Source organism: Balaenoptera musculus, chromosome 2 (assembly GCF_009873245.2).
Source record: "Balaenoptera musculus isolate JJ_BM4_2016_0621 chromosome 2, mBalMus1.pri.v3, whole genome shotgun sequence".
NCBI lineage: Eukaryota > Metazoa > Chordata > Mammalia > Artiodactyla > Balaenopteridae > Balaenoptera > Balaenoptera musculus.
Window position 1 is genome coordinate 172,667,788 of NC_045786.1, and position 24,730 is coordinate 172,692,517.

Consider the following 24,730-nt stretch of genomic DNA (forward strand, 5'->3'; position numbering starts at 1 on the left):
AAAGTGGCTGCACCATTTATTCCCACCAGCAGGGTATAAGGGTTCCAGTTTCTCTGCATTTTCAATACTTGTTACTATCTGTCTTTTTGATGGTAGCCATCCTAGTAGGTGTGAGGTAGGATCTCACTGTGGTTTTGATTTACGTTTCCCTCTTGGCTAATGATGTTCAGCATCTCTTCATGTGTGCTGTGTATTTTTATAAATCATAGACTGTAGTCCTAGAAATTAACGGAACCTTATAGATCCTCTAGCCTGACTTTTATTTTCCAGATTTCAAAAACTTAGGTTCAGGGAGATGAGGATGAAAAGGAGAATTACTCAGGAAGGAAAACTCCTGACATCTAAATTCTCAGGCCTAAATTACATAAACTCCATTATCTCTTAATTTCACTCATTTTTAAAATATAGTCAGCCATCTGTTTTTGTTTTTTTTTCAATTGACTAATCTGTTTTTCAGGCATTGGCATTTTTCTCATAGTGAAAACACTGATAGCAAAACCAAGCTAATAGTGTAGCCACTTTTTTCACAGAACACCATTTTTACTTGAAGAATGACTGACAAACAGGTTATTCAGACTTGGATATTCAGGGAACATTTTCTCACAAAATAAAATAAGAATGTCACTTTAAGGAAAATAATTGACAGTGTTTGTTGCCAAAGATAAAATTTGAGCTTTCAGGCAAAATTTTGAATTTTGGAAGATTTGTATCCACCAGTGCAAGCTTCAGCTTCCGGGTGCCACAAGCTCTCCTGCTGAGATTGGTGTCATTATGAATGAATTAGATCTTTAATACACACGACAAAAGGAATGAGACATGGTGATGCCTGCACAGTCCTGTGGATATACTAAAAACAATTGAATTGTACACTTTAAAGGGGTGGATTGTGTGATATGTGAATTATCTCTCAATAACTCTGTTTTTAAAAAGCATAGCGGTCCAGTCCGATAGGCAATATATTTAAAATATATGAATACACATAATTCAGTGAGGCCAGTATTTTCTAAATGACCAAAACTGATGTTCCAAAATCATTCATCGGCCAGAGAGCCATTCAAAGTGCAAGACACACCAGTGGATTTTCATGAATTAGAGACCCCTTCATTGATAAGATTTACGATTCCACAGAATAGCTAACCTTTAGTAAACTACCACTTATCAAGTTTTGGTGTAGTATCAAAGAAGTCCACAATTATCTAAAAGGGCTATTAAATACCCCTCCCTTTTCCAACTACATATCTGCTGGAGACAGAGTTTTCTTCCTATATTTCAACCAAATTAACATTCTGAACATAGAAGCAGATGCAAGAATCCAGCTGTTTTTTATTAAACCAGACAGTAAAGAGATTTGCAAAAATGTGAAACAGTGCCACTCTTCTCACTGAATTTGTTTTGGGAAATACTTTTATTTAATATGAGTTGTTTTATGAAACAGCTAATGTTATGAAAAATTTATTTTTTATACATTTATATTTATACTGACATAATGGGTTTGTTATTTTTTAATGAATGAATATTTTTTAAATTTCTCTGCTTTAATTTCTACTGCAGTCAATATCCATAGATAGAACTTCCATAAACAAAAGTTCTTTGGGATCCTCAATAATTTTTAGGAGTTTAAAGGGGTCCTGAGACCAGAAAGTGTGAGAACCACTCTTCTCAAAGAGTGCTGCTCCAAGACCGCAGCACCAGCGCCGCCTGGGAGCGGGTCAGGAGCGGCGTTTCCTGGGTCACAGCGCTTTGTTTGCACGTGTTCTCCAGGGCATTCTGAATGGCCTCCCTGCCTTGCCGCCTGAGGTTAAGCCCTCACATACTACCTGTGAAAACTCTTAACTCCCCCTGGGCTGTCAGTTCCCAGAGAGAAAGGTTTGGGATGTCAACGGCTCAGTAATGCTCACTCGATAGACTCTCCTGCCTGGACGAGGGCACAAAGACTAGTCTTAGTCACAGATGAAACCACCTGCAGGTCAGAAAAGGAATCGGTTAGATCAATGGTTGAATGAAGTGGATGGCTCAAAAGTGCTTCACATCAAGATGGACCTCCCTAGAATTACCCACATCTTTGGTGCTGGATTACTCTGTAGAAGTCAGTGAATAAGATGCGGGGTGTGGGGCTTCCCTGGTGGCGCAGTGGTTAAGAATCCGCCTGCCAATGCGGGAGACACGGGTTCGAGCCCTGGTCCAGGAAGATCCCACATGCCGCGGAGCCACTAAGCCCGTGCACCACAACTACTGAGCCTGCGCTCTAGAGCCCGCGAGCCACAGCTACTGGAGCCCACGTGCCACAACTACTGAAGCCCGCGCGCCTAGAGCCTGTGCTCCGCAACAAGAGAAACCACCGCAATGAGAAGCCCGCGCACCGCAACAAAGAGTAGCCCCTGCTCACCGCAACTAGAGAAAGCCCGCGCGCAGCAATGAAGACCCAATGCAGCCAAAAATTAATTAATTAATCAATTTTTTTAAAAAAAGATGCAGGGTGTGCCCTTACGCAGTTTACGTGTTCTAGAGGAATATAGAGCAAACTGTTAATAGTAGCTGCCTTTGGATAGTGTGATTATGTGGATTTTCCCCTTTTATGAATATAGTTTTATAATTTTAAAAAATTTTCATAATGATCATGTATCACATTTGCCATTATCAAAAATCAATAAATGCGTTTTTCTTTAAAACAAAACAAAACAAAAAAACAACCTCGTCGTGTATAGTGTAATAGCAGTACTGTCCTTATCAGGACTCATGTTGGGTTTCCAGGGAAAATGAGTTCATCACAGTATTTTAATCCGTACTGCTTGTAAATGACTACATAGTACCTTACAAGTTTTCTTTCATGCTTAGGGTTCCAGTCAACATTTTCTGTTAAGGTCAGAGGAGTTTTTCTTGGGTCCTTGTGGGAGGTTTCATGCCCAGATCCCCAGGATGATTGTCTCGTGTTTCATTTAAGGTTTGATGTTGGACAATCTCCTTCTACTGTTTTTATATCTGATATTTACAGTGTGTTCTGGAAAGTATTACTTGTTGTAAGGGTGAAGATAGTTTGGAAATGAGAGAGGAAAGGATGTTTTGAATTAAAGGAGGTAGTATATTAACCAGTGAAGCTTCAAATAGTCTACAGATTTCTTTCAGGTAATGATTTAAATCACGCATTCCTCTTTTTGCTTAGTTGTTTTTGTTTTGCCAAAGTCACAGTAACATGGGGTAAAGAAGCACTGCCATCATCGATGAGCTAAGGGGAGATTAAGGCATAAAGTGCTTTTTGAAATCCAGCGAATGATTTTTCTACTTCAAATACCCAGTGAGCCATTTCTTGGAGATTTGTTCTTATTTTGAGAGAATTACCCTTTGTTTTGTTTGATGTTTTTATTAAATGTGTGCTTATTTTAAATAAGTGAAATAAATACAAAAAGATAGAGGAAAAAAAGTTAATCTTTTTCCGTACTCCACCCCTCGCTAATTCTACCTAAACCCACCCCCACCTCCAGCCACAACCAACTTAACTTATATGTACTTTTTTTTCCAAAAGGCTACTAAGCGATCTTCCCTGGTGGTCCAGTGGTTAAGACTCCACGGTCCCAATGCAGGGGGCACAGGTTCAATCCCTGGTTGGGGAACTAAGATTCCGTATGCTACACGGCACGGCTTAAAAAAAAAAGAGGCTACTAAGAAACTTTTGGGGATGATGGGTATATTTATCATCTTGATTGTATAATGGTTTCACAGATGTATGTAAATGTTAAATGTATCGAATTGTACACTTTACATACAGTAAGGTTATTCCTCACTAAAGCTGGGGTTTTTTAAGCTCCTAAATTGATAGGTATTTCTTTTGGTCTAGGGGCACAGTGAAGAAATTACTAAGACATTAAGGGCATTGTGAATCAAGAAGGTTTCAGAACTTAGAGCCTAGTAAATATTTACTATCTTTCTGTAACGTTTTAAATTAATTTTAAATTTACATTCGGCAAGATTACATTTTTAGTGAAGAGTTCTCTTGAGATTTGATAAATACGCGTAGTCATGTAACCACCGCCGCCACAGTCAAGATATAAAACAGTTTTATTACCCTCCAAAAAAGTTCTTCATGCTACTCCTTTGAAGTCAGACCTTCCCCTTATCCATTATCTCTGGCTACCACTAATCCGTCCTCTAGCTCTGTCATTTTGCCTCTTCCAGAATGTCATATAAATGGACTCAGAGAGTATGTGGCCTTTTGAGTCTAGCTTCTTTAACTTAGCATAATCTGTTTGATATTCGTCCATGTTGTTGATGTATTAGTGGTTTGTTCCTTTTTCTCAGTAGTATCTCATTATATAGAGGTATCATGATTTGTCCACTCCCCAGTTGAGGAATATTTGGATTGTTTCCAGTTTTTAGCAATTAAGCTGCTATAAATATTCATGTACAAGTTTTGGACATAGGTTTGTTTTTTTTTTTTAACTTGGGTGAGCACGTAGGCGTGGGATTGCTGGGTCGTATGATTAAGTATTCATTTAACTTTCTAAGAAACTGCCAAACTGTTTTCCAAAGTAGATGTGCCATTTTTTGCACTCCCGCCAGCCACGTGCGTTAGTTCTAGTTGCACCAATCCTTGTCAACATTTGGTGTCTTCAGTCCTTTTATCTCATTTTGACTTTAACTTACATTTCCTTGATGATTAATGATGCTGAGCATTTTTTCCTGTGTTCGTTTGTGTATCTTGCTTGGGGAAGTGTCTGTTCAGATCACTGGCCTGTTTTTTAATTGGGTTGTTTTCTTCTTGAGTTTGAGACTTGTTTACATATTCTGGATACGAATGCTTTGACAGATAAGTGATTTGCAAATATCTTATTTCAGTTTGTGCCTTGTCTTTTTATTTTAACAGTGTCTTTTACAGAGTTTTTCATTTAGATGAAGTCTAATTTTTGATTTGTTTCCTTCATGGATAGTGCTTTTGGTGTCATATATAAGAAGTCTTTGCCTAACCCAAACTCAAAAAAATTTTCTCCTCAAGATTTTCTAGTTTTACATTTAAATCTGTGATCCATTTTGTCAGTTTCATTTCTTGGCCTGTGGATGTCCAAGTATTTGTTGAAAACTATTTGTTGAAAAGACTAACCATACTCCATTGAATTGCCTTTCCACCTTAATCAAAAATTAATTCACCGTATTCGTGAGTCTATTTCTGGACTCTGTATTCTGTTCCACTGATCTAGGGATCCTCTTGCTTATGCCATACCGTCTTCATTATTGTCACTTTATAGTAAATGTTGAGATCAAGTAGTATGAATGTTCCAACCTTTTTATTCTTTTTCAAATTGTTTGCCTTTTCTAGTTATTTTATCTTTCCAAATAAATTTTAGAATCAGCTTGTCGCTATCTACAAAATATCCTTCAGGGGTTTGAATTGGAATTGTATTGAATATGTACATTTGGAGAGAATTGCTATCTTAACAATATTGAACCTTTCAATCTGTGAACACAGTATATATCCCCATTTTGATCATCTTTGTTTATAGTTTTCAGCATGTAGATCCCCTCTGTATTTTTTTAGACTCATAAATAAGTATTTTATTTTTGGGTGCTATTGTAATTGGGGTTTTTTATTTTCTATCTCTAATTGTTTCTTGCAGTTGTATAAAGTGCTTCATATTATTCAGTGCATAACTATTAGTATTATTAGTTGAATTGACTCCTTTATAACTATAAAATGATCCTTTTATCACTGGTAATATTATTTTCTCCAAAACCTACTTTGTATGCTATTAATATAGCCACTCCAGCTCTCTTGACTAGTGTTAACATGGTGTATATTTTTCCGTCCTTTTATTTTTGACCAATTTGTATCTTTATATTTAAAGGGGGCTTATTGTAGACAGCATATAGGTGAGTCTTGCTCCTTTATTCAGTCAAACAATCTCTGCCTTTTGGTTGAGGTACTCAAACCATTAACTTGCATTGTAAGTATTGATGTTGTTGGGTTTAAATCTACCATCTTGCTGTATTTTTTCTCTGTTTATCCCATCTGTTTTTTGTTCCCTTTTCCTCTTTTTCTGTTTTCTTTTGGATCAATTGAATACTTTTATGATTACAGTTTCTCTCTTTTGTTGGCTTTTTAACTATCACTCTTTATTGTTTGATCTCAATTATTTAGCTTTTCTAGAATGCATCTTTAACTTGTCACAGTCAGCCTTCAAGTGACAATACACCATGTAAATATCAGTTTACAGCAGCGTACTTCTATTTCTTCTCCGCGAATCTTCCTGCTATTGTCATTTTACTTCTTCGTATGTTATAAACCCCACCATATATTATTTTTAGAAAACAGTTCTATTTTAAAGAGATTTAAATAATTTTTTTTTAAAGTCAACAACTTTTATTACAACTCAATATTTCATAGAAAAAGGAATGTAGCGTCAGGTCCGGTTGTATGAAAAACGGTAAAATGCAGGTTCGTCCTGGTTGCTCTGTTGACACCCGGGGCAGGCTCTCCGCGACATCAGGCACAGCAGCTGCACTTGTCCGAGGCCCCTTTGCAGACGCAGCCCTGGGCACACTTGGCGCAGCCCACGGGGCAGCAGGAGCAGCAGCTCTTCTTGCAGGAGGTGCATCTGCAGGCTTTGCAGGTGCAGGAGCCGCCAGTGGGGCAGGAGCACTTGGGGTCCATCTGGAGGAGAGGTGAGACCCGAGGTCCAAAGCAAGGGGCACAGCCGCTTCACTGGTCCGGTGGGGGGCGTGTCTTAAATAATTTTTTAAAACTCTTTTATACTTAACCAGATAGTTATCATTTTCAGTGTTCTTCATTCTGGTATCCATCCTTCAAGCAGAAGGATATCAGTTTCCTTCTGCTTGAAGGACTTTCTTTAATTTCTCTTGTAGCACAGATCTACCGGTGATTAATTCTTTTAGCATTTGTTCATCTGAAAAAGTCTTTCTTTTGCCTTTTTTTTTTTTTTGACAGACCTTTATTGGAGTATAATTGCTTCACAATACTGTGTTAGTTTCTGTTGCACAACAAAGCGAATCTGCCATATGCATACACACGTCCCCATGTCCCCTCCCTCTTGAGCCTCCCTCCCATCCTCTCTATCCCACCCCTCTAGGTCATTGCAAAGCACCGAGCCGATCTCCCTGTGCTATGCTGCTGCTTCCCACCAGCCAACTATTTTACATTCGGTAGTGTATATATGTCGATGCTACTCTTACTTCGTCCCAGCTTCCCCCTCCCACCCCATGTCCTCAAGTCCATTCTCTATGTCTGCCTCTTTATTCCTGCCCTGCAACTAGGTTCATCAGTACCTTTTTTTTTTTTTTTTTTTAGTTTCCATGTATATGCGTTAGCATACGGTATTTGTTTTTCTCTTTATGACTTAGTTCACTCTGTGTGACAGACTCTAGGTCCATCCACCTCACTACAAATAACTCAATTTCGTTTCTTTTTATGGCTGAGTAATATTCCATTGTATATATGTGCTCATCTTTATCCATTCATCTGTCGATGGATTGCCTTTGACTTTGAAAGAAATGCAGGCATACCTCATTTTATTATGCTTCACTTTATTGCACTTCACACATATTGTGTTTTTCACAAATTGAAGGTTTGTGGCAACCCTGCATCCAGCCAGTCTATTGGCACTGTTTTTCCAAAATCATTTGCTCACTTCCTGTCTCTGCGTCACATTTTGGTAATTCTCAAAATATTTCAAACCCTCCAACAGCAAAAAGATTGACTCTCTGAAGGCTCAGATAATGGTTAGCATTTTTTAGCAATAAAGTATTTTTTTAACTAGCGTATGCACTTTTTTTTTTTGGACATAATGCTACTGCACACTTAATAGACTACAGTATAGTTTAAGTATAACTTTTATAAGCACTGGGAAATCAAAAACTTTGTGTGACTAGCTTTTCTCTGACATTCACTTTATTGCAGTGGTCTGGAGCTGAACCCACAATACCTCTGGTGGGTAAAGAACAACAGGTCAAAGTTTAATCCTTTAAAAATTTTGCTCCACTGTCTTCTCGCTTGCATTGTTTCTGATAAGAAATCTGCTGCCATTCCTATCTCTGTTCCTCTGGACATAATGTATCTTTTTCTCCTCTGGCTACTTTTTAAGATTTTTTCTGTTCTTTTTAAGCAAGCAACTTGATTATGATGTGCCTTGGTGTAGTTTCTTTCTTTTTCTTGTCTTTGAAGTTCGTTTATAGTTTTTATGAAATTTAGGAAAGTATTTGGCCCTTATCTCTTCAAATATTTTTTTCTGTCTCCCACACCTTGTCCTTTAGAGGCTCCAGTGAAATGTGTTTTAGGCCTCATAGAGTTGTTCCACAGCTGACTTATGCTCTTTTTCTCTAAAGTCTTTTTTTTCTTTGTGTGTTTCATTTGGTGATTCCCTTTGCTGTCTTCAAGTTCAGTAACCTTTTCTGCAATGTCTCAGCTTTTGTTAATTTCCCTCCGTAAATTTTTCATCTCACATTGTAGTCTTCATCTCATGTAGTTTATGTCTTTTCAATATCTTCATGTCTCCACCTAACTTTTTGAACACATAGAATACTATTTTAGCCTTATCTGTTAATTCTACCATTGTGTCAATTCCAAGTCAGTTCAGTTGATTGGTTTTCCTTCTTGTTATAAATGATATTTTTCATGCTGCTTTGTGTGTCTAGTCATTTTTTATTGGACGTCTGACCATGTGGATTTTGCCTTGATGAGTACTGCATACTTATATATTTCTATTAATATCTGGAGATTTGTTTGGGACGCAGTTACTTGCAAACAGTTTGATCCTTTTGGTTCTTGCTTTTAAGATGTGTCAGGAAGGACTATAGGCATAATCACTCTATGGCTAATGATCCCCCACTACTGAGACAAGACCCTTCCGATTATGAGCCCAGTCCTCTGTGAATTAACGGATTTTTCCAGTCTGGTTGACGGGAACAGGAACTGCTCCGGCCCTGGGTGAGTACTGGGTCTCTCTGGTCTTTTCAGGTGGTTCTTTTTGCAGCCTCCAGTAGTTTGCTCACCCCAATGGGCTGATCAGTCCTCTTCTGAATAGTTCAGGAGGACCTCTGCAATCTCTGGAGTTCTCTCTGTGCAGCTCTCTTCTCTCTGGGACTTTGCCTTGCAGATTCTAACCACCTATGTCTGCTGGACTTCACCCGGGTTCTTTCTCCCTGTGCTGCAACCTGGAAATTCTATCAAAGGAGAAAGCTGGGCACTTGTTTCCCATCTCTCAGAAATCTCTCTCTGTCTTGCACTATCTGAAATCCATGTCTTGCAAACCAGAATTCCATGTGTTTTTCCTTGGGTTTTTTGGTTGTTTCAGGAAGTTGGGCAAATCCCATTCCTGTTACTCTGTCTTGTCTGGAAGTATAAGTCTCTGCTTTCATTTACAATAGATACTCAATCAGTACTTAATTCCATCCACACAGGTGATCCAACAACGATTCTAAAAAACATACTAACCAAAGGTTATTTGCATAATTTATAATTTTGTAACTGTATGCATCTAGTCAGTGGAGGGGGGGCACACAGCAAGAAAACAGTTGGCTCTACATATATGACTAGGAAATAAGTACTTTAGCTCTGAAGCTTCCCTTCCCTTTTCAGTTCATTTCTATCATGTAGAATGCAGAATGTATAGTTTTTTGTTTTGTTTTTTAATTTTTATTTTATTTTTTATATTTATTTATTTATTTGGCTGTGCCGGGTCTTAGTTGCAGCATGTGGTATCTTTTAGTTGTGGCATGTAGGCTCTAATTCCCTGACCAGCGATCTAACTCGGGCCCCCTGCATTGGGAGCACAGAGTCTTAACCACTGGACCACCAGGGAAGAACGTTGATGGTAAAATCTAGTTGGTGGCTATATCGTTAGTCACTATAAAATTCAACTGTTTTGCATTGAAGTTTTTCATAACAAGATATTAGGGAATACATCATTCAGAAGCCTTATGTAAAACTCACCTTTGGACCAGAGTAAGTAACTTAAGAAAAGCTTCCAGTTCCAATGTTGTGTTTAAATAACACCAATTGAATTATAAGTATTACAGATGAGTGGTTATCTTTTGTAGGTAAATTTTCTGTTCTTAAACTCAAAAATAAAAAGTAAAGAATAAACTCCTATGCATAGTTATAAATGACTAGCATATTTTCATTTGAAGAAGATGCTATTATACACTTAGTTGTGAAATGGTCATAAAATTAAAAGTCCACTGTTTGAAAACTTGAGAGTAAATTTCCTTTATTAAGTATTCTACAAAGATTTGTAGGTATTTATTTCTGTATCTTTAACTTTGATTGAGAGCATATTTGAGTGATTGTGAAAATAGCAAGCTGTTCAAAGTAAGAGTTTAGCTTGTACTTCTTTTCTTCGGGCACCTATTTGGAGGTAAAGCTGCATCTTTGAAAGCAGCTCTTGCCTTAGAGAAAGTGGTGATGTGGATTTGTGGAAGAGGAGACCCAGCTTCACTCACCTCTCGTGCGAGTGCTTGCTCTGTGCCAGGCGGTGCCATGGGCCTTGGGAGGTGGTGCCAGGAGTGAAGACATTAGGCCAAGAATTACCCGACCATCCCGTTATATTTGAGACAAAGATCACAAAGAAAAGGGGCAGGATGATAGAAGAGCTTGAAATCAGGGACCCAATTGGGCCTGGGGTCGGGGGAGGCTCCCCTGACGAAAATACGCTGCAGCTGAGAGCTGAGGTTTAATCGGGAAGTTTTCAGGTAATTACTTGGTGGTGCAGTTAATAAGGTGACTGTTAGGTGCTTTTCCCAAAGGATCCACTTGCTCTCAGCAGGTCTTTGAGGATCTACTAGGTGCCGGGCGCTACGGCAGGTGATGGAGGGTCAGCAGTGAGTGAATCGTCAAGCGAACATTCCCCAGGCTGATACCTGAATTCTGCTGTGAAACCAGATTGAACTAATTCTACAAGTGAAGAAGGGGACAGTTCTTCCCTTTAAGATTGCTACTAGGATTTTTACCATCCACCTAAAAAACGAGTTAGAGTTCTATGTAAGATTGCTTTTAAAGTATAAATTGCTTTGTGGAGAAGTTACGTCTTTGTGATACGATGTCATCTCACACTGGAGAAGGGAAGGGTCCTCATTCGTTCGGCTATCCTTCAGTGCCTTTCTTAGGGTTTTCATGCTCTCATTGAGGCCTTGTAACTGGGTTGTGAGTTCCTAGGCCCTTGGTCCTTTTTGTGGCCTAGTACCTGGGGTCCTCCTATCAGTTATGTTTCCTCGTTGCCTGTTGTTGGTGGAGAAGATGTTGCTGTTAGGTTTGGGTTTTGGGTTTTTGTATGGGTGGCCCAGCTGTGATGGTCTGACTGTTGTCTCTGTTGGTTTTTCCAGTTATATCATTTGCAACCAAATGACAGCTTTCTAATTTAAAATATAATGTGGAAGGGCTCCCTACCTCCCCACCTCCGAAATGTATCTCTTAGCAATATGACCCTCAGAACCTGGCATTCCTGTTACAGGAGGAAGAGCTGTAATTTGGCCTTTGGTGGACTCACCTTTATAAACCCTATCACATGAATAAAACAAAATCAATAACATAGTAGAAAACCCTTGGGGCGTCCCTGGTGGCGCAGTGGTTAAGAATCTGCCTGCCAGTGCAGGGGGCACAGGTTCGATCCCTGGTCCGGGAAGATCCCACATGCCGTGGAGCAGCTAAGCCCGTGCGCCACAACTACTGAACCTGCGCTCTAGAGCCCACGAGCCGCAACTACTGAGCCTGCATGTTGCAACTACTGAAGCCTGCGCGCCTAGAGCCCGTGCTCTGCAACAAGAGAAGCCACCGCAATGAGAAGCCCGCTCACCGCAATGAAGAGGAGACCCCGCTGGCCGCAACTAGAGAAAGCCCGCATGCAGCAACGAAAACCCAACGCAGCCCCGCCCACACCCACCCCCAAAAAAAGAGAAAACCTTTGTGGTTTTAAACAGAACTGAATAATCAACCTTTCTTTCCTTGTTGTCTCTGAAATTAGATTATCAGCGTTTCTTTTTGGAGTGTATCCCTTCCTGTCTTAAACCTTTATATGTTCCACTGTACTGCAGTTGTGTCACAGCATGAATATTTTATTACTTTACCCACTGGTGATGAATATTACAGGTATAGAAAGGCTGCGTGTTATTGCTGAATTGTGAGAATTTTGCATAAACGCTTCTTGAGCCATTTTGGTTTGCATTTATTCTATAAATTTAGCAACTGGGAGAAGAACATCTGCAGGATCATTTAAATACTGAAAGTAGAAATGTCAAGAAAGCTGTAAAAGCAGGTGCTTCCTACTACCACAGTCAGTCCACGCCACACTCGGGGGCTGCGTGGGTCACATATGTGCACGCCTGCACGCATGGTGACGTGTCTGTTTCACACATGCCCAGTGCAAAGAAAGGATTTACCCTCTTTCAACAGGTGAGGAAACCAAAGCTTGAGCAGGCTTCTCAGTCTCGGGTCCTGGTCTGAGTGAGAAGAGGGCCTGGCGAGGCTGTCCCCCGAGGCCACGCTGCCTCTCTCTGTGCAAGAGCTGATTCTAGCTCTGTGTCCAGGGATCACGGTGCACTCCGAATCAGTGTGTCTCAGCCGAGAGGTTGTGATGGATCTGCGTGATCCACATCAGATCTGAGACTTCTAGACCTACAGTAGAAACAGATTCCCTCCGGTTTCCACAGCGTGATGCTGACGACGATCGCCTTCTGTGGCTCTCAGGCTAAACTCCACGCATGTAGACAGCATGCAGATGTCAGCACCACGGCACTCAGCTAGTTTGACCCCTGAAGCTGCTGTGCTAGGAAATGTTGGTGGGTTAGAAACCCATGGGCAGCTCAAGGTGGCCTGCTGTTTCCCTTCTGCTGTTTAATCTACATATGAGTTTTTAGTGTCTTTAGCCTTTTCTAGAGGTGAGCATTAAATTAATGTGGTAGGAAAAGAGGGTAGAAATTACAGCGTGAGGTTTTTGTTGTTGTGTGAAAGATATAACTTTTTATCCATTAGAGTTGGCCAGTAATAAAACTTGCTGGTTCGAGGATGGTCAGTCATCCTTCCAGGACATGAGAAGGGGACTTTCGCATTCAAAGCAAGTTGGTCTACGGCCCCTTGCAGGCCCCTGACTCAGCACCTGGGATTCGGTGAATGTGTAGGTGTTGCGGACGGGCTGTAGCTGACTGAACACTGTGCAGTGGGACTTCAACTTGAGGCTGGAATCATTAGCTTTACTACAGCAGGTTACTCAGGAATCTCAGCTGACCAGGTGGATCCGTCAGAGTCCTTCCAGAGAAACAGAACCAGTAGGATGGAGACAGACAGAGAGAGACAGAGAGAGGGATGGATGGATGGATGGATGGGTGGGTGGGTGGGTGGATTTTTGAGGAACTGTCTTATGCCTTGTGGAGTCAGACGGGGCAAATCTGAACTCCGTGAGGCAGGCTCAGACGCTGCCATCCACAGTGGAATTGCTTCTTCCTCAGGGAAACCAGTTTTGCTCTTAGAAGACTTTTCAACTGATTGGTTGAGGCCCACCACGTTCTCCTTTACTTAAAGTCAGCTGATCTAGATGTGACCACAATTCCTAAACGCCATCACGGTGACACTCAGATTGCTGTCTGATTGAGTAATGGGTACTCTAAGCCGTCACACGGGTACGTTTTATTTTTTTCAGCCATCGCCTTTAATCACGATCTGTTCTGTCTCCCTTCCCTGCCCCTCTGGTTCCAGCTGTCGCACCTAGTTTATCGCTTCAGTCCCCAACTCAGCACCTCATCTATCCCCGCCTTCCCCTTGGGCAGCCTGGCCGGCGAGGGACCTGAAGCGGGAGAGGAGGGGCCGAGGGCCGCAGCGCCTGTGCCTGATGTCCTGCGGCAGCCTGGCCTCTGCCCGGGCGGCGGCCCCTCCCAGGGGGCATCTGTGCTCTGGAGAGCGTTGGGCTTCCGGAAAGACCCTCCCTGAGGGGCAGCCACCCCCCCTTGTGCCCCAGCCTCCAGCCCCTGCCCGGGCGAGCTGACCGCTGCTCTCTCCCCCCTGACCCCCGCGGCCCTCGCGTGCAGCCTCCGAGGTGGCCCGTGTGTGTGCTCCCCTCTGGGTGCCCTGTGCCACGATGTCACGGGCACGCGGGCAGGTCTCCCAGAGAGGCAGCACGGCGGTGCCCACAGACACCTCTGCCCCCAGGGACGCGGCCTGGATCCACGGTCCCCACCCTGGTCTCTGGGTGACTCTTGGAGCCCCCGATCACCGGCTTTGAGGGAGAGGATTGGGAAGCCCCCCCAGGAGTGCCGCACCCCACAGAGGCCTTGGGCTCCTTTCTGACCCTGTCCTCTCCGCGCTCCACGGCCGGGGGTGACAGGGCTGGTTCTGCTGCCCCCAACCCCACCCCGCAGGCCCGGAGGAGACGGTGGCTGGGCTCCTTGTGTCCCCTTCCTCTGTTCTGTGGGCTTTGGGATCGGGGGGCCTGGGGACCAGCGATGGAGGACGTGCCCCTTCTACCGGACAACACCTGTCCCAGCCTGTGTTCACCGGTCACTGTGGTTTGGGAGGCCTCTTGCGGGGCCCTGTGCACACACCCCATTCACCGGCTCCAGACCTCCTCTTCTTTTTACTTACGTCGGAGGAGCATTACTCATATTTCTATTAAAAGATTTCTTTCATTCCTTGTTTCTGGCTTTCAGTTGCTTGTTCCAGCCATTCTTTGTTGCTCCCGTTCCCGGACTGTCTGCGTCTGCTCCTCTCACACGACACAGAGAGCAAACATTTGATGCTCGGAGCTTCTAGAGCCCAGGACCTGGGCAGTGTGTGTTTTTCTTCATGGAAAATGGTGTTGCAGGAAGACAGGATACAACAAGACGGGTGCCATGGAGTTTTAGCTTGGTCTTTACAAGACTGTTATCTGAACAGCCAGGTTTGCTCTGAACTCTCCGTAGAGAGCCTCGCTGTTGTAGTGGAGTCGGATTCTATCTTGTAGGTCGGGTGTTTTGATTCTGTGCTTCTGGGCTCGGAGGGACGGAGGGCTTTTTTTGATCACTAGAGTCGAGCTCTGTAACTGGCATATGGCGTGTTCAAAGATTCGATGAGCTAACATATTTAAACTGACTCTGAAAGAAACATAGGAGGTTATAAATTGGTGATAGTGAAAAACTAGACTTCTACATTCATATCAGGAACCTGTCAATATATGTTGTGCTTTATTAACATTAACCATACAGGCAGTAAGATGTACCTATGCTCCAAAGAATTGTGGATTTTCTGTAGAAAACATCTGTTGTAAATAAAACACGCTGATTTTTATGAAATGGAGATTGATTGGAGCCTGGGGTGGGGGAGAGTGGTGAGGGGGACAGTACAGGGTGGAGAGCGGAGAAGAGGGCCGTGAGGCAGGCAAGGGAATCGTCCGGGCTCCAGAGGAATCTCCTCTCTGTGTGTCCCGTCCAGTCCTCGGGCACACGGACCGGGCTGTCCCGCGGCGTGGCGACTCCTCTCCTTGCTAACATTGCGGCCCTTTCTCTGGAAGCGATCCTCTAGCCACCCACCTGGAAGTTACTCTGTCTTGACCGTTGCCGCTCTCGTCACTGTCACTGCAGAGGACTTTGGCTGGGAAGCTGTGCACGGCCTCCGGTGTGAAGCGGCCTCTGCCATCTTCTCACCGTTTTCAGTTCTTTGATCTCTGCTGTTTCTTTCGTAATCTCACCCTTTTCTTACTAGCGCTTTGAACTTTCTCCTTGCTCTGCACTTACTGGATATAACAAAGGCCTTAGGTGTCATCCCTGCCCATCAGCATCTGTTGGCACTGGTTATCTGAAAGGTCAGGCAGGAACCTTGGTGGCTGGCTGTCCACGGCCGTGGGTCTAGCTGTGGCTTTGACCCAGGCTCTCAGGACCCACACCACTTGTGAATTCTGAGAATAAGGACGAGCCAGATAACCACTGGAAACAGTTGTCATTAGCATTCTTTAAGATTGTTTTAAATGTTCTCTGTAAATATTTTTAATGTCCTGGTTATAATTATAGGATATGTGGATTTTAGTTTGCAGTTAACATGTTTCGAACATTACCACCTTCCTCCAACCCTACGGGAGCAGAATTTGACCCAGAGGAAGACGAGCCAACGTTAGAAGCAGCCTGGCCTCACCTGCAGGTACTGGACTCTGGGGGTGCACCAGACATAGAAGGGCGGGGGTCAGCGTGGGGTCGGGGGGTTCTCCGAAGCAGGAGCCCTGGGCCTGGGCCTCTCCAGCTGGTCGCAGATGGGCCCCTGCACTTCGGTGTCATAGACCCTGCAAACCTGTACATGCGAGAGAAGTATTTTAGCAAAAGAGAGAACGTTTAATGACACTCGGCAGAAACTACAAAGATACAGAATTGTCAGTATATTTTCAGTGAAAGTGACCGTGGAATTGAGGTCGGAGGTCTCATGCAAACATTTCTCAGTTTGTGTGCCTGCTATGCGCCCCGAGGCCCATCTGCTTGACTGATGCCTTTTTTCTGACACGTTTTTAAGGAGAAAGGTTGATTGGGCAGGGCGCATGCCCCACGAGCTAGATCGGGAGGTCTGGGTCGGCTGAAGGAGGGGAGACAGGGAGGTGAAAAACCTGGGAAGGAGCTCGATGGGGAGCAGACAGGAAGGGCCATCTCGGTAGCAGAACGTCCCCTCCCACGGTGTCACGTGTAACCGTTCGTGACGGGGGAGGAACGTCCCGGCCCTGGGTGACTGTGTCTGTGACCTGCTCACCTGACACCCCCAGCTTCCTGCCCACCTGGCTTTCAGCCGGGACACCTGGAGGCGACAGGCTGCAAACCCCACCTGGAATTTGGTCACAGCCCGGCTTATGGCTGCTGTGCACTGTGGTCTCTGAGCACTGGTGACAACAGCCATGGAAATCATTTGTTTAAATGCCATTTAAGGGTTTAGTCTGTGGTTCTTAGCTAATAGATAAAACAATTACCATCCTCAGTTACAATTAAGCCATGTGATTTGACATAAATCCTTTAGATATGTGCCCTCTTTTTAAGGCTGATATTTGCAGACAAAGATTCAACTCATGGTGTATTTTTAATCTCCATTTAATAAAATACCATGTTATTTGACTCATTGTGGTTTTTTTTTTCCTCCTAGCTTGTTTATGAGTTTTTCTTAAGATTTTTAGAGTCTCCAGATTTCCAACCTAATATAGCGAAGAAATATATTGATCAGAAGTTTGTATTGCAGGTAAGGTACAAGTTAGCTGAAACTACAAACGCTGTAATCGACCATTAGAGAGAATACCGCATCACTGAGTGTCTTTTTCTTCTTGAAGCTTTTAGAGCTCTTTGACAGTGAAGATCCTCGCGAGAGAGATTTTCTTAAAACTACCCTTCACCGAATCTATGGAAAATTCTTAGGCTTAAGAGCTTACATCAGAAAACAGATAAATAATATATTTTATAGGTAAGTCAGTGTGTGGGTGACATTTCCCTTTTTGCATGCTGACGCTCCTGTCACACTCGACGCCCCACCTCACCGTTTCCTTGAGCGAAGTGGCTGTTTCTGAGCAGCTGGCTTGCCGTGTGCAGCTGGGCCCCGTCTACGCCTCCGCCTCTGCGCCGGGGGGGGGGCCCCCTTCCCTCTGTGCCTGCTTCCCTCCTCCCCCCGCCCCCCAGCTCACACCCGGGATCTGTTCCGGCTTTCACCGGCAGGCCCGGCCACGCTGAACGTGGTTCCTTCTGGATGTGGACGGATCGGTCCATCCGGAGCCAGCGGTTTCCTCGCCCCTGGGTGGTGCTCGTGCCTCCCCGCTGAGTCTCAGTGAAGGAAGGAAGGAGTGAGGGGTGAAGTGGGGAGTCTCGGGAGACCCCACCGTGCGCTGCTGGAAGCAGTGGCTGAGGCCGCGCAGTATGCGGTGGCCACAGCCTCCCCAGGCCTGCAGGACCGCAGAGGCCTGGCTCTGCTTTCGTGGGGAGGGCCCCGCCCCAGGGCTCCTGGAGGAATGTTCTGACGGCCCCGCGGTGTTCAGCCTGACCCCGTGACCCCTCACACAGCCTCCCTGTCGCCACCCCTCTGAGTCTCAGGGCCTTAACGCCCCTCCATCCGCCGACTCCCATGCCCACGCGCTCCGCGGACGAGCGGGTGTAGGTCCTGGGCGAGCCCTCGGGTGCCCCTCAGGCTCCGGTCTCCCTCCACACCAGGGCCTCGCAGCCTCGCCTGATCCTCCTGGAACGTTCTCACGTCCCCTTCCACCAGCCCTTCTCCTCACCCTCCCAGGCTTCCGGAGACATCCCTGCACCGGGAAGGCCCGCAGCTGGGCGGACGGTCCGGCCTCCTGGGAGGACAGGCATCGAGCCGGCCCCAGCTTCCTGCCTGGCTCCTGGGGGCTCCAGATAAACGTTGATGGATGAAACCGTTAGCGTGGTTTCTTCTCTGTCCCTGGGACGCTCACTGCGCGAGCAGTTTACTCCATGAGTTTTTAGGGGACAGCTTGCCCCACACGCCCCTCACTCCAGGATGCCGCAGGTAGTGATGAGTCCTGGCGGTGACGGGCGGCCTGTCCCTGCTGTCCCTCGCCCTGCCCGCCTGCGGTCGCAAGGTCCAACGCCCCCCCTCACCTTCGCACGTGATGTGGCCTTTCGGTGTCGGAACCTCCAGCTTGCAGGTGGCTTCCCTTCAAACTCCCTCCAAGCTCCCCACGGCCCGTTTATATGATGGAGCCCAGGCTGGACACACCGGCTTAGGTGGTGGCATCGTGTTTCCTAAATGTTACACTCCTATTTTGTATTTCTTGGTGTCGTGTTTCCTTTTGAACAAGATTGTTCCTTGGCCGGCGTACTTATCTATCAAAACGTAGCATACACTATTTAATCACCAGCAGACAGGTAGGATTTCAGTTCCAGTCTTTTAGGCTAAAATGGAAGCTCTGCCTGAAGGTTTCTTCCCTGCGCACATAGGTTCTGTGCAGAATTACCAGTCAGTGCCTGGGTGAAGGAAGTAGAGAATGCCTCATAACCTTAAGGAACCTTGACTTAGTAACTGAAATTCCTAACTAGGCTGTTGTTCAGAAGTTACAGAGTGCAGCTCGGCTCTCCCTGAGCACTCAGTGCTGGAGTGTGTGGTGTCCTCACGTTGTTTTCAGGAGTCTTTTCTGTAAAAACCGTTCTTGATGCGTACGATCGGGAGGAAGCAGGTTCTGTGGATTCCACAACCGGCCTGGGTCTCCACCTTCAGCACCGCCCCCTCCTCATTCCATGTGAGAAAAATTGCAAATGATCTCGAGAGCTCTATTCCGCTCATCTGCGTTCCACGTGGTGTAGCTACGGCTGGTTAGACAGCATTTCAGGCGTGTTTGGTTGACCTTCCTGAAAGCGTTAGTGTGAGGTTCCTACTTAACTTCTGTGGGTTCTCACTCTAGTCAACATCTTCACAGGCGAGTTAAACGCAGCTCTGGGTGAGGGACCGTGCCTGCTTGGCAAACAGTGGAGCCTGAAGTTGGGTGGCAGGTGGAGCCCGGGCTTCAGTTCTCTCTGCTGCCGAACAAGCCCCCGCGGCTTGGGGGCTTAAATCAGCTGTTTGCTATTCCTCTCATTCTGTGACCTGCCCGGGGCTCCGTGACCGTGAACGGGTGGCCCCAGGGCGGAGTTCTGTAGTGGCTGCCTGTGGTCCTCAGGGCTTGGCCGGAAGGGCCTCGTCCCTTTGTATCGATCAGAGCCCCTCGGGGAATTGAGGACAGCCCAGCTTCAAGGGGGAGTGACTTCCACCTCTGCGTGTGAGGCACAGAACACGTCCTCCAGGAGGGAGAGGAATAGGTGGCGTCCGTTTTGGAGACTGTCCTTGACAGGCAGGTCCCAGCTCAGTTTTGGGGGAGTCCTAGTTCCTTTTTGCTGAAAGAGGGAGGAACGCTGTAGCCTGCTCTGCGTGGGCCCTTAGGGCTTCCTTCCTGTTTGGCACCCTGCTTTCTTGTTTCCCTCTGGAAAAGAAAGAAGGGGAACTACACTTACATTCTCTTTCCTATACCTACTCCAAGTCTACAAAATAATCAGGAATGAAGAATTTACCGATGAGAATATAGCAGTGTTGATCTAGGAAAACAAAATGGCTTTTGGCTAAAGGCTGTCCTTACTTAAACGTTAGTACTGCTGGAGATAGATCACAGGTGGTGCCCAGGGGCTCGGCCACCTCCACATGCCAGAAGCCGGAGCCGAGCACCCAGGCTTCAGAAGCCTCGCCCACCTGCTGCCTGCACAGCCCTCCAGGTGTAAGCAAGAGGAAGAGGGACTGAAGTTGGGTGGTGGCACTATGACTTTGTACATCTAAACTGTTCTAAGTATTTCAAATAAAACAGGTGAAGTGAAGGGAGCCCCAGGTGGAGTTTCATAAACAAACTAAAGCGCCTCCCCGTGTAGATGCCCAGGGAGGCTGGGGCTCCCATGAGGCCGGCTTTCCATCTCAGGGCAGGGGCAGTGGCGGGGCCGACGTGTCTGAGGCTGACACGGGTGCCCCACGCGCAGCGCAGCCTGTCCCCTGCTGCCCTTGATCTGACCAGCCGGGCTGCCGGGGTCCCTCACAGGCACCTTCCTGCCTCGGCTCCGTGCTGTGGCCACATTTGTTTCTGTGTCACTGTGTTTAGCTGCTCAGTGGTTCTGACCCCGGTCCCTGTGGGCTCAACTCCGATCTGTCTAAGCTGGTGTCCGAGCCTCCGTGTGTCTGCCTTTCCCGCCCGTCGCCCACCTTTGTTCTAGCCAAACGGGCTCTCTCCCCGCTCCACGCCCCCACTTTGAAGGATCTGTCAAAAACCTAGAGACGTTAGACCCGCTCCTCAGGAGTATGTCACACTTTGTGGGTGTTTGACCTGTTCTGGACCTTAAGGTCACTCTTCCGTTTGTTTCAAACAGGGACAATGAAAAATTTTAATCATCACAAACACTTATTTTTGGCCTAGAGCTGGCTCCAAACTAGTAGTTTTTGTCTGATAGGCAGAACCTTTTTCAGACCCCAGACACCTCTCGCTTCAGGCAGAATTCGCTGTGTGTGTTGGTTTAGCCTGACTCCAGGTGAGCCAGGCTGTGGGGCAGGAGCAGGTTGTTTCTGAGGAGTCCTTGGAGAGAGAAGATGCTTTCCTGTTTCCTGTCCCTGTTCCCTCTCCCTGGGCCCAGTTTATCCAGCAGTCGTGTTTCAAGCACCGGTCAGATGCCAGGCTCCGCCCTAGCACCAGGGACACGGTAACGATAAGTCCTCGTCCCCATCCTCAGGCTGACACAGGGTGCAGGAGCTGCTGGGAGCCCCAGGGAGCATGCACGGGGGCCCCGAGGGAGTGGTCTCTTGGAGCAAGTGAGTAGGGCTACTCAGGTGGGGGTTTCAGAAGATGGCACCTGAAGCAGCACAGGGAAAGTGTGAGGTGTCAGAGAGGAAGTAGGGGAGACGACCCCAGTGGTGAGGAGGTAACTTGTACCCTTTGCAGAGACTGTGCTAAATATCGGAGGCTTTAAAATTGAGTAAGATGTCAACTTAGGTTGAAATACAGCAAAAAGTAAAATGGATTAAGGGATGGATAGAGAGATGTATGTGTGATAAAGCAAACAGCAAGTTGTTTGCTGTCAAATCTGGGTGGTTGAAATACAGGTGCTCACTGTAAACATCTTTTCACTTTATTTTTGAAACTTTCAAAATAAAACATTAGGGAGAAATGTGAGCAAGCCCATGCTCTCTGCCCTCTGAGTGTCTGCATGTCCAGGCTTTGAGGAGTCTCTCTGGTGACAATTAGCAGTGCCCCCGGAACGGTTTTCACAAATAGATTTGCTTATTGTTGCCTGGCTACGTGGTTTTCTTCCTAAAAGCATTGTTTTCTTATTCAGAGGATTTTAGTCTTTTCCAGCCATTATTTCAGTGTCTAATTCTAAATGACAAATTGCTTTTTCTAGATTTATTTATGAAACAGAGCATCACAATGGCATAGCAGAATTACTGGAAATACTGGGAAGGTAAGTTGTCTCTTTGTTATTGGTAGCGAAAGGCCTTAGATGGAATTTATGCCAAATGATCCAGTTCATTGCGTCCCACAGCCCCCTCCCCAAGGCAAGGCAATTTAAACCGTTCTCTAAAAGGACGTAAAGAAGCCTCACTTGATGGCCGGGGCTGGTGAGCTCTTGGATCAGAACTTAATGACACTAAATGACAAACCTCTCCCATCCCTATGGTTCCATACGTAGATTCTGTTTCATGTACCTCAGGAGCATTACTATGGGAACACAATTTCAATTATTTCCTCAAGAGCAGTGTTAAAAATAGTTACATTAAGAAGGTTTATATTTGACACTTAGAAGAAGAATAGGTCGTTTATTGTACATTTGGGGTATCGAGTAAATGCTAATGTGTTGCTTTGATTTTATAAATTTTTCATATGTATACTTATAAATTAACATTTCAAAATTTCATCGTCTTAATCCAGGTAGAGTTCTTGCTTGCTATCTTTTTTTTTTTTTTTTTAAATCAGTGACCTATAGGTTTTCTATCAGACCTCCTAACTCACTGATTCCCAAACAGAGTTCCTCAGGGTTCCACGGCTGAATAAGCTTGGAAGTGCTTTCTCCCCAACACCTTACTTGGGGATTCAGTGCATGTTAGCAGCTAAAGGTTCTGAGGAGTCCTGCAGGGAAGAAACTGTACTCGTGCTTCATGTAGTGATTCCCAGAACCATCTGAACACAGTAAGCTTTTCAGAGGAGCCCTGTTGTCATCTGGTGGATCTGTGGTCCAGCCCTTCTGAAAACAACTCTCCTCGCTGTTTCAGATATAATGTAAAACAAATGACGGTCCGCGTGGGGAACTCTACACTGACACAGTCCCGGGTTTCTCTCTCCCAGCAGAGTGTAGTGAGGGCTTGAGTCGGTGCCCTTACTAGCTGTCCGGCCTTACTTAACCACTCTCGCCTCCCGTTTCCTTATCTATAAAATGGAAAGATACTCACTCATATTCACGTCTGAGGTGGTTGCCAGGCTGGGGTGAACTGAGTAAAGTGCGCAGTAAAGTGTCCACTGCCACACCGCACGCGGGGCCTCAGAGGTCCTCTCCTGTCCCCTCGTGTGAACGCACACACCATCCTGGAGGCCACTTAAGGCTAACCCTGCCTGCAGCTCCCGTGTGCCCCAGGCTCATGAAGGAGGGACCAATTTAGAAATCGCCTGAACTGCTTCTACAGCTCGCAGGAACTTACCTCGTTATAAAGCCAGATAGATAAAATGCTTGATGTCACAAACAAACGCTTCAGCTTGGAGGTTAAGAGCGGGGGACCCCCTTTCCTTGCGGAAGGGAACAGCTTTCTTGTTGACTTTGAAACAACGCCCATTTGCACACTCAGACTCTGTTCTGCCAGCACTAGCATGATGGGGCAGGATTTCTCTGGGCAAGTGTGAATTCCTAAAGATGGTGAAGGCCGGAGGAAGGTGCCGCCCGGTCTTCATGGCCCTGCCTGAGGAAGGAGCTTTTGCCCCCCGGAGACTCCTGCTCTTCCGGGTAGCTCCCTGTAAACTCAGAACTTTTAAATTGTCCTGTAGTTACAAGATAAAAATGACTGTGCTTTCCTGAAGGTATTTAGTGATCTTTTAATTTCTGCTACTCTCCTCCCTCCTTTTTTCCAACACACATAGTTTGCTTGCTGGTTTTCATGCTGAAAACACAAACTGAAAGAAAAACAGAGAGATTATGTTTTTTAATCTGGAATTTGTAAATATTCAAACTTCGGATAAATTCTGTTTTCACAGTATAATTAATGGATTTGCCTTACCACTAAAAGAAGAGCACAAGATTTTCTTATTGAAGGTGTTATTACCTTTGCACAAAGTGAAGTCTCTGAGCGTCTACCATCCTCAGGTAAGGGCTCCTGCCGTGACGTTGGTGGGCCCCAGGAAGGAGCTCATCCGCCTCTGCTTGGACATCAGTGAACTCAGGATATTGAGCCCCAGCCTCTAACTGGGAGTGTATTGTCTCTTATATCACAGTGTTGACTTGGGTGTCAGGGTTCTGGTGATGAGTGAAAGGATAAGGGAGTAAAGAGAGATTGCTTTTAAGAAAATCAGAAAAACCTCAGGAAAGGAGAATTTCAAAACTGGTTGTAAACACTGAGAAGGGAGTGGCTCACGCGATGAAGGGGTCAAGGAAGACCTCTCAGGAAGGCTTCCTGTGGTGGGATTGAAACCTAGCACCTCAAAGACAACGCCTCCGTGTCCACGGCCAGTAAAATGGCTTAAGAAAAAGTTGTTTGGGGACTTCCTGGCGGTCCAGTGGTTAGGGCTCCGTGCTTCCACTGCAGGGGGCACGGGTTCGATCCCTGGTCAGGGAGCTAAGATCCTGCATCCTGCGCAGCGTGGCCAAAAAAAAAAAAGTATATATTTCAAAAAATTAAAAAAAGAAAGAAAAGGTTGGGGTTTTTTTTTTTAAAAACTGGGGATTTTTTATAACTTTGTGGTTATACTGAAAACCTGGTCCCTAAGTGGTTTCCAGCTGATCGGTCAGCTGCATTTCCCCAGGAAGCTTACGTTTTCCTTCACTCTTACTGTTCTAAGCTCCCTGCAGACAGAATGTAAGCTCCACTGACTGCAGCGCAGGAGGTTCTGGGGAGACGCCCGCCGTCACTGTGGGTGCAGGGCAGGCCCCACGTCTGGGTCCAAGGACCAGGAACCCCCATTCTGCGGGACTTCCCTCCGGGAGTTTGCCTCATGGCATCAGAAGGTGTATCCTTCGATGATTCTAATGACACCGGCTTCCTGGGAAATCTTTTACTTAGAGTTTTTTCCTCTGATTCCTGTTA

At 45.6% G+C, this 24,730-nt stretch overlaps 2 protein-coding genes across 7 annotated transcripts in view; one reads left to right on the plus strand and one right to left on the minus strand.

Annotated features, from left to right (window-relative positions):
* The window catches only part of PPP2R5C (protein phosphatase 2 regulatory subunit B'gamma), a 133,440-nt gene that overhangs the window by 84,795 nt on the left and 23,915 nt on the right, over positions 1-24,730 (plus strand). For all 6 annotated transcript variants that reach the window (XM_036839308.1, XM_036839314.1, XM_036839319.1 and 3 more), the window contains 5 exons: positions 15,986-16,096; positions 17,075-17,167; positions 17,256-17,386; positions 21,847-21,906; positions 23,685-23,793. In XM_036839308.1, the coding sequence (XP_036695203.1) occupies positions 15,986-16,096; positions 17,075-17,167; positions 17,256-17,386; positions 21,847-21,906; positions 23,685-23,793 (504 nt within the window). The remainder of the gene's footprint in view (positions 1-15,985; positions 16,097-17,074; positions 17,168-17,255; positions 17,387-21,846; positions 21,907-23,684; positions 23,794-24,730) is intronic.
* On the minus strand, positions 6,350-6,655 carry LOC118888381 (metallothionein-1E-like). The gene has a single exon (XM_036839338.1). The coding sequence runs from the start codon at positions 6,638-6,640 to the stop codon at positions 6,473-6,475; it is 168 nt and encodes a 55-aa protein (XP_036695233.1). The 5' UTR covers positions 6,641-6,655; the 3' UTR covers positions 6,350-6,472.